This window comes from Tiliqua scincoides, chromosome 4 (genome assembly GCF_035046505.1).
Source record: "Tiliqua scincoides isolate rTilSci1 chromosome 4, rTilSci1.hap2, whole genome shotgun sequence".
Taxonomy (NCBI): Eukaryota; Metazoa; Chordata; class Lepidosauria; order Squamata; family Scincidae; genus Tiliqua; species Tiliqua scincoides.
Window position 1 is genome coordinate 199,765,113 of NC_089824.1, and position 9,454 is coordinate 199,774,566.

The 9,454-nt window shown below is 44.0% G+C and overlaps 1 protein-coding gene across 1 annotated transcript; it reads left to right on the forward strand.

Annotated features, from left to right (window-relative positions):
- The first annotated feature begins 3,383 nt into the window (after positions 1-3,383).
- LOC136648578 (waprin-Enh1-like) lies at positions 3,384-5,958 on the forward strand. Its single transcript, XM_066624695.1, has 3 exons — positions 3,384-3,471; positions 4,368-4,505; positions 5,813-5,958. Exons 1-3 carry the CDS (start codon positions 3,384-3,386, stop codon positions 5,956-5,958), a joined length of 372 nt encoding a protein of 123 aa, XP_066480792.1.
- The last annotated feature ends 3,496 nt before the right edge of the window (positions 5,959-9,454 follow it).

The window sequence follows — 9,454 nt, forward strand, 5'->3', positions numbered from 1 at the left end:
CAGGGAAGATGGAGTAGGAGTAATTCATGGGAGAATCAGGGTGGGGATCAGACTGGGCCAGGCAGGCATGTTGAGAGCTCAAGCTGGCACAGATCCACATAGCCTCATTGGAGACCAGACAGTAGCAGAGACTGTTGACAACTTTCAGTCTTGAAAGACTCTGGTATCGCGCTCTGAATGGTGGTTCTGGTACAGCGTCTAGTGTGACTGAAAAGGCCGATTCGGGAGTGACAATCCCTTCCACACTGGGAGCAAGTGCAGTCTGTCCCTGGTCTGTCTCCCTGGCTATGGGCCTTCCTTCTTTGGCTCTCTGCCTCAGTCTGTTGGCAAAGTGTCTCTTCAAACTGGGAAAGGACATGCTGCACAGCCTGCCACCAAGCAGAATGCTCAGAGGCCAAGGTTTCCCATCTGTTGAGGTTCATTCCTAAGGCTTTCAGATCCCTCTTGCAGATATCCTTGTAGCGCAGCTGTGGTCTACCCGTAGGGCGCTTTCCCTGCACAAATTCTCCATAGAGGAGATCCTTTGGGATCCGACCATCGCCCATTCTCACGACATGACCAAGCCAACGCAGGTGTCTCTGTTTCAGCAGTGTATACACGCTGGGGATTCCAGCTCGTTCCAGGACTGTGTTGTTTGGAACTTTGTCCTGCCAGGTGATACCAAGGATGCGTCGGAAGCAGCGCATGTGGAAAGCGTTCAGCTTCTTCTCCTGTTGTGTGTGAAGAGTCCATAACTCGCTGCAGTACAGAAGTGTACTCAAGACGCAAGCTCTATAGACCTGGATCTTGGTATGTTCTGTCAGCTTCTTGTTGGACCAGACTCTCTTTGCAAGTCTGGAAAACATGGTAGCTGCTTGCATTACATTACAATCTCTGCGCATGAACTGGAGGTTGTCCATGACTTTGTGTAACTTGGCTCAACGATCTCCAACACTCTTTCTCTCGATACCGAGCTAAATAGAAGCATCGGCAAAGCAGTAGCAGAGAAGGTACGTATAAAATATCCTTACCTCTCCACCACTGCCTGATCCCTGGCCAGCTCATAGCATCTAGCAGAGGCTGCACCAGGGCCCCTGCACTTTCTGGATCGGCGGTGGCCAGGATTGGCCATTTCTGCTCAACATTACATATATGCAACAGGGATCAAGTTTCTTCACCTGTGGGTTGGGCAGAAATGGGTTAAATTGGATCAGAAAGTCATCTGATGGTGGGGAGAGGAAATTAAGATAATTTTCAAACAACTTTGAGGTGAAATTAGGACAACTCATTATATTATGAGCTGTCCTGACAGCTCAGGACATTATATATCTGGACTTTCAGAAGGCATTCGACACAGTCCCTTACCAAAGGCTGATGAGAAAACTCCACAGTCAGGGAATTGGAGGGCAGGTCCTCTCATGAACTGAGAACTGGCTGAAGACCAGGAAACAGAGAGTGGGTGTCAATGGGCAATTTTCACAATGGAGAGAGGTGAAAAGCGGTGTGCCCCAAGGATCTGTCCTTGGTGCTTTTCAACCTCTTCATAAATGACCTGGAGACAGGGTTGAGCAGTGAGGTTGCGAAGTTTGCAGGTGACACCAAACTTTTCAGAGTGGTGAAGACCAGAAGCGATTGTGAGCAGCTCCAGAAGCATCTCTCCAAACTGGCAGAATGGACAGCAAAATGGCAGATGCATTTCAATGTAAGTAAATATAAAGTTATGCACTTCGGGGCAAAGAATATATAGGCTTCACATATAGGCTAATGGGTTCTGAGCTGTCTGTGACAGATCAGGAGAGAGATCTTGAGGTGGTGGTGGACAGGTCGATGAAAGTGTCGACCCAATGTGCAGCGGCAGTGAAGAAGGCCAATTCTATGCTTGGGATCATTAGAAAAGGTATTGAGAACAAAACAGCTAATATTAAAATGCCGTTGTACAAATCGATGGTAAGGCCACACCTGGAGTATTGCGTCCAGTTCTGGTCACCACATCTCAAAAAAGACATAGTGGAAATGGAAAAGGTGCAAAAGAGAGCGACTAAGATGATTACTAGACTGGGGCACCTTCCTTATGAGGAAAGGCTATGGTGTTTGGGTCTCTTCGGCCTAGAAAAGAGGCACTTGAGTGGGGACATGATTGAGACATACAAAATAATGCACGGGAAGGATAGAGTGTATAGAGAGATGCTCTTTACGATCTCACATAACACCAGAAACGGGACATCCACTAAAGCTGAGTGTTGGGAGAGTTAGGACAGACAAAAGAAAATATTTCTTTACTCAGCGTGTGATTGGTCCATGGAACCCCTTGCCACAGGATGTGGTGATGGCATCTGGCCTAGATGCCTTTAAAAGGGGATTGGACAAATTTCTGGAGGAAAAATCCATCACGGTTTACAAGACATGATGTGTATGTGCAACCTCCTGATTTTAGAAATGGGATATGTCAGATGCAAGGGAGGGCAACAGGAAGCAGGTCTCTTGTTATCTGGTGTTCTCCCTGGAGCATTTGGTGGGCCGCTGTGAGATACAGGAAGCTGGACTAGATGGGCCTATGGCCTGATCCAGCAGGACTGTTCTTATGTTCTTATTAGCTCACCTGATGTAAATGCAAGCTATCCATGAATATTAAGATACTATGTGGTGGACAGCTTGCTATTTTGTTTGTGACAACTGGAGATAGCTTGTCACTGGAAATAGCTCATCAAAAGATTCTAGGATCTTTTTATCTGAAGATGTCATTGATTGAATACGATACTTTTTCATGAAATACAGTACACGAACTGGACCAGTGAGCCATGCCTCCTTCCATGGCCTGCTTTGTTTTACCTGCTGAATATGTGACAACCCTAAAAGTAATTAGGTAGGCATATTATGATAAACTATTTGGCTATATAGTACTACTAATATGTGTTTTCATTATTATTTTATATGTTAACTTTTGTTGAAAAGTGGCATATACATTTTATTGTTGATGTTAACAGCAATTTATTATGGACAAGATGGTGATGATAATTATGCTACAAAGTCCTTCTTCTTTTACAACAGAAGCCCTGCCCTTCCGAATTCCCAGAATTGAGTGAGTTAGTTTTCTTCACATGTTAGAAGGGACTGGGAGTGAGATTTAATTAGGGTGTCGATTCACAGAAGCTATTTGAAGGGAGGATGTTTACAAGCTCCCACTGATTCTAGCGTTTGCTGCTATTTCGACAGCACGTGTAGCCTGTGAAGACAGTGCAATACAATTAGATGAGTTTCTGGAAGCGGAAACAAAGTTAATACTACATATGAGGAAGATGAGGAAGGAGATAACCACAGCCTCTCATCCCAACCCTAGCCAGGCCTCTGTATAAATATGAGCTGTTTTCAGTTGTAGGCACTCATACCTGATCCTTGAGGACACCATGAAGACACTGACTGCCTTTCTCCTTGTAGGGCTTCTTGCCCTGTGGACAGAATTACCTTCTGCAACTGGTTACAGAAATCCACTAGGTAACTTCCACATGCACTGGCAGATCTTTGAAGATCTGCCAATAGGATGGTGGGTGAGGCGGAGCAGGGCAGAGTGAGGGTGTAACAGACTGGGGGAGGGTGGAAAAAAGGCAGAACAGGGGCAGGGGGATGCCAAAATGGGGCAGCTATGGGGGTGAGGGCATGGAGGATCGGGTCTGGGAAGGGGGTGGGTTTGGTGGCAGCAGCACAGATCTGAGTAGTGGTTTTGCTGTTGCAGGTCCAAGTAGACCCAACGAATGTTGACCTCCTCAACTGCTCCCTACAAGTTGCAGCAGTAGCCATTTTGGCATTGCTGCATTGGTGGGGGGGGGGATAGGATTGGGCTGTGAACTGGCGTAAGGCAACTTCCTATGTTCTTCCTATAATTAAGCATTATTCCATTGTTTTTTTCTGGATATTAACAATGATTAATGTTTGATGTATTGTGGCTTTTACGTGGTTGCCCATTTTCTGCATATGTAGTAGCTCCATCCATTCATTTATTATCTCTCTTAGCCATTCGCATTCCTGGAGGGGGGTGGCAAAACGCTAAGTTGTGCAGGTGTGTCAACTCCGCAAAGCTTTCACAGCCAGGATTGGCTCTGCAGGCAAGGGCAAGAGCCCACTTTGCATCGGAGTTGGCACACCCGCACAACTTAGCGTTTTGCCCCTCCTTCCAGGAATGCCAGTACTCTCAGCTAATCTACCACATAAAAATAAAGATGTAAGCTCTTTCTTGACTTCTAGCTCATATACAGTTTAAGTGACCTTACTGATTTCCCACTAAACTGTAGCAAAAACCATAACGCATTAGAACTGTACAACAATCAAGAAAACATTACAAAGTGAGTGTGTATGTGCATGTGTTGCTTATGTCTGCTATTTTTCTTCTCCAGCAATACCTTGGATTTGCCCCAAAAATCCATTTTCATGCTCCCTTCCCGGAATTAGTACTTGCAGATATGATTATGACTGTCCACAAAATCAAAGGTGCTGTGGTAGCTCATGTGGCAGAGTCTGCCGAATTCCACAAGGTATCATTGTCTGTTACTAAGGACATTTCTTGTGCTTCATCTCTTTAAATGTGCAATTTCTTATGACATGCATGGTGCAAACAAGGAAACTGGAAATCATGGGGAACAACCCTTATACCAATAAAGGGTGGTCTCTTAAGACCACCTCCATATGCCTTACTTTCAAGAACAGCACAAATGGCTGCCTTTCAACAGAGGGCCTTCTGGGAGGAATTTTATCAGGGGGTACAAAGTTCCTTTTGGGCCCCTTTGCAAAGGGGAGGGGTGAAACAGAGGGGTGAAACAGGGGGAGAGTGGTGATGGGTAAGCAAAATGGGGGCAGGGAGGGGCAAAACAGTTAGGGGGAGGGGGGAGACAGCTGGAAAAGTCTTTGGAGCCCAGGTCTACCCACTCATGAGGCACCAGGAGCTAGATGCAGTAATATGGAAAACGAAACACACTCCTAAGTCTCTCTAAAGCCTTTTAAATATAGAAAATTATGCAGAAAATTAGCATCATCATATTTAGGCTCACACTAGAATGGAAAGTATCAGAACTTGCTTCTGCAGCAGCTGTAGCCCTACAACTATGTCCCTGAGCTCCTATACACTCCTTCATGTAGTAGCACAAGTCAAGGAGCTTTTGTAGCAGGCCAGTTTCCTCCCAGATTTGACACGGTGTTAAGGAGTGTCATGCATGTATTCCTGGGTCTAAACACTTATGGCTTGCCAATAGCCGCAGCAGCTGCACACCCATGGTAGTGTTCCCAGCGTCCTGTGTGGGCAACAAGTCTGAGTAGATAGGAAAATGTCAGATCCCAGGAAATTTCTGGGCCCCTCCTATGGCTCCTGGGCCCCCTTTTTGATCCTGGGCCCAGGCACAAATTACTCCCTTTACCCCTCCTCTCCTAGACCCTGTTTCAACATCATACGTATGGGTTGAATACATACCAGTCTACCAAAAATAGTCAATGACATAAGATACAAGAACTGCTGGTTCTTTTTTCTGATATTGAGAAGGATTTTCTCTATCAGGGAGATAAGATCATCAGTGAGTAGGAACAGATGAGTAGGGACTTTTGCCAGGGTGGCGCTGAAGCTGTGGAATGAGCTCCCAGGAAAGATACTTCAGTTCTCCGCACTTTTAGGGCCCAACTAGATGTGGCACCCTTAATCGTGCCATTGGCTCTGGCATGTCTACTTTTATTTCTTTCATTGTGATTCTTCATTCAGACACATCATTTGGTGGGTGTTGCATTCCAACAAAAAGAATATTTTGAGTTCTAGAAATTGGTATTTAGAGATTGATAAGCTCTGCTGTTTTTTCAGTGATCCCAAGACCGAGACCAAGACCGTGCCCCCAAATCCCATTCCGGTGCACTGTGCCAGGAATTGATCGATGCCGAATTGACAGTGATTGCCCAGGAAGACAAAGGTGCTGCTACTACAATTGTTCGAGAGTATGCAGATTCTGAGAAGGTATTCTTACCCATGACTAAGGACATTCCTCACCTTTCCATGGCTGGGAAACATGGGAGATTATACCCAGCGACTGGTTGAGTAAAAGATTTTATGTTACTTTATTTAGCTGCCTGAGAAATACATATATTGAAGGTAGCATGTAGCTACAGCTGTTTAAATCCTCTCAATTATATTGTTTTGTAAGCCATATTCTCTGGGACAGCATATGTAGTTAAGTGACCCTACCTAGTTAAGTGGTTGTTTGCGGGAACAAGTAAAGAACATAACAGGGTGACCAGGCGTCCTCTTTTTCAAGAATTCGTACTCCTTTTTAGCCTTGTGTCCTGGAAAATAACTCAAATGACCTCCTTTTCCCTGTGAGTGAGCAGCTCACAGCCTTCTTTTAATTAATACATTTTATGTAATGAATTATATGGAATGTAGTTTTAAATTTAATAATAAGTAATATAGGCCACAATCCTAACCCAACTTTCCAGCACTGACATAAGGGCAATGCAGCTCCGAGGTAAGGAAACAAACATTACCTTACCTTGAAGAGGCTTCCATGACTGCCCTCCAACTGCAGGATGCAGCAGATGCCCCACTGTCACAGCTATGCCAGTGCTGGAAAGTTGGTTAGGATTGCGCTCATAGTGTTTAAATTAACCACACAAAATCGATATATGTTTTTAGCTTTTATTTGGTCATGTCCTACAGTTTTCTTGGATGGCCTACATTTTGGGGTGCCTGGTCCTCTTTTGCGGTTATGACATCTGATCACCCTGAATATGAATATAAACTGATATTAAATAAGATGATATATGCTATCCTGCTATCCCTTACTGTTGAGAGGGAAGGAGTTACTTTCCCTTTCAGGCAGGTGAAATATTGGCAATAATTGGGAACCTTTATGGATGGGTCTCTAGGCTTTAGGAATGACCTGCTCAAGAAGATGACTTAAAAAAAATCAACATTCTCTTGTTCTCTATGACTAGGCTTCTTTTTCTTTCTCTTTTTCTCCAGCGTACCATCCTGCCGTATCAACAGACCTAACACAATGGAAGAACTGAGACAGAATCCCTGTGACTAGACCAGATCATTCATCCTCTCTTGCAGAAATCATTTTCTGCCTAACGGAATGCTGATACAGTATAGTCCTTTGTTGGCATTTCTTGTGTTGGTTACAGGAAAGCATTAGAAAGCACAGCAAGGCTGGAGGGATGGCAGATCAATTTTTTCTTAAAGATTTGTGGACAATTGTCTCCTGGTGAATTTTCTTGCTAGGCCTAGATCTCAGCCCAAAAGCACAGGCAGAAGAGGGGCAATTCCACTGATCCGCTGGGTCAGTGTAGACCTCAGTGCACTGTGAAACAGGTCTTGCTTCAGTTCTCCCCACCAATAAAGAAGGTAGAAACACCTGCATTTTCATCTACTTATGAAATTTCATCCATTTGAGGTAGTATGGTGCTTATAAAAACACTTATGTGACCATTTACGGCTTATTAAATGGGATCTAAATTTAGGGCAGACTTCTCAGTGTGTTACAGTGGGAGGGGTAAAATCTGCACTGACACCCTTTTTCCAGTCCCAGCCTTGGCCTCAGAAATATCTGTGCATGGAAAACCTGGGACCAGCAATATTTAAGGCGTGTTGTCAGCATCTTCTTCACAAAATGTGAACCTTACTATTTGTAGCTCAAGGATCTTTTTTTTTTTTTTTTTTTTGGTTTTGTAATTATTAATTTCATGAATCTAAACAAGAAGCACACCTGCACAGTCCTTGCAAAAGATAAACTACTGTAGCTGGGTCTAAATTGCTATAATGTGGTCATTCTAGAGTATTATAAAGAAGTCTTTTTTTAAAACAGATTGGTCTGGCTCTGTTTCTTTCTTTGCTTTCATACAAAATGTTAATTTGATTAGCAAAACTACCATTTAGGACAGGCATATTTTGAGATTTCCCAAAAAAGGCACAATTTATGCAGTAGGGTAGGATGTGTTCTACCAGGCAAAGGACATTCCAAACAAGTTGTGCTCTGAAGTTACAGCCATGAACAGCCATGAAGGGGTTTCCATCAGAAACAGAAAAAATAAACCATGCTTCAACTTGCTACCCTGGGCAGCTGTCAGGATTCAGCATCGTTGGGAGGTGCCCAGGGCCTCAGAAGGACTCACTGCTGATGTGTGAGGCCACTTCTATCCCCATATAACTTGTGTTGCACAATTCACTTAGGATTCACCCTGGGCCCATGGAAGGCAATTTACAGAGGGCTCCCTGAAATGTGGTTTCCCAGCATCACCACCAGCAGAGGGCAGATGTGAATTGTTGATTAGTCCTTCCGAAGCTACTAATAAGCTTAATAAGTCTCCAGGCAGACAGGTTGAGCCTCATTATTCGAGTGGGTTCCAATCCAAGCACTCAGGTGGATGGCAAACTCACATGGATGGCAAAGAACACACTATAGCAAATCAATTTAAAAAACAAAGTTTCTTTGCTCCAGTGATTTAAAAACAGCCTTGCTGACCTTTGTGATGTTAAGATAGAGTCATTAAGAAGACAATCCATCAATCAGTCACTTAGAAAGGCGCTTCACTCAGCCCTCCCTTCACGAATGCAAAGTGATCACCTTTCTTTCACTTGCTCAGGGGGAGAGAGAAGGATTGATGGATTGTCAGCCAGCTGCCCCCCCCCTCTCTTTCTCTCTCATTAAGGAGGTTATTGTTAAAGGACTGTTCAGTTTTTGAAACTGATTTTAAAGGGATGCATTTTTCCCCTTCTCCAGGGATCTGCACATTCCTTCTCATTTGCAGGGGCCATTTGTGTTGAGTCAAATCCGTGTATAAAAAATCAGTGTATAAATAGGCTGGACCTGTACATTCTTTTATGTTTTCAACACACACAAGCAGGGGTTGAATATCCCACAATCACCCAAAAGGAAGGAGAGACCTAATCCCAGAAAACTAGTCCTTACAGTTGTGTGTAATTTAGAAGCCATGTTCTAGTTTCAGTTGGTTGGTTGGCAACCTTCAGTCTCGAAAGACTATGGTATAAGCCTACAGCACCCAGTATTCCCTGGCAGTCTCCCATCCAAGTACTAACCAGGCCTGACCCTGCTTAGTTTCCAAGATCAGACAAGATTGGGCATGTGCAGGGTAACAGTTGCTGTCAAGTTAAGGTGTGCATAATTTAACCACTAAACCTGTTGTGGAAGTGGACTTAACGCATGTGTAATTCACACAGCCTTCTTCTCCAGATCAGACTAAGTGGAAACCAGTTATGCTTGTTCTTGGCAGAAGCCAGATTTGCCTAACACTGGTCAGTCCACTGGTTGGCTAACCTTTGTGTTAATCATGAAAATTACCACTTAGAGCAGAGATGTACAGTGTTGACTGGTTGGTCCTAAGGCCAGTCCCAAACGAATCTCTCTCCAACTTAGAAAACAGCTGATTGGCCAATCATAAAACTGACAGCATATTAGTTTTTTATTTTAACTTTTTTTAAAAATAGTAC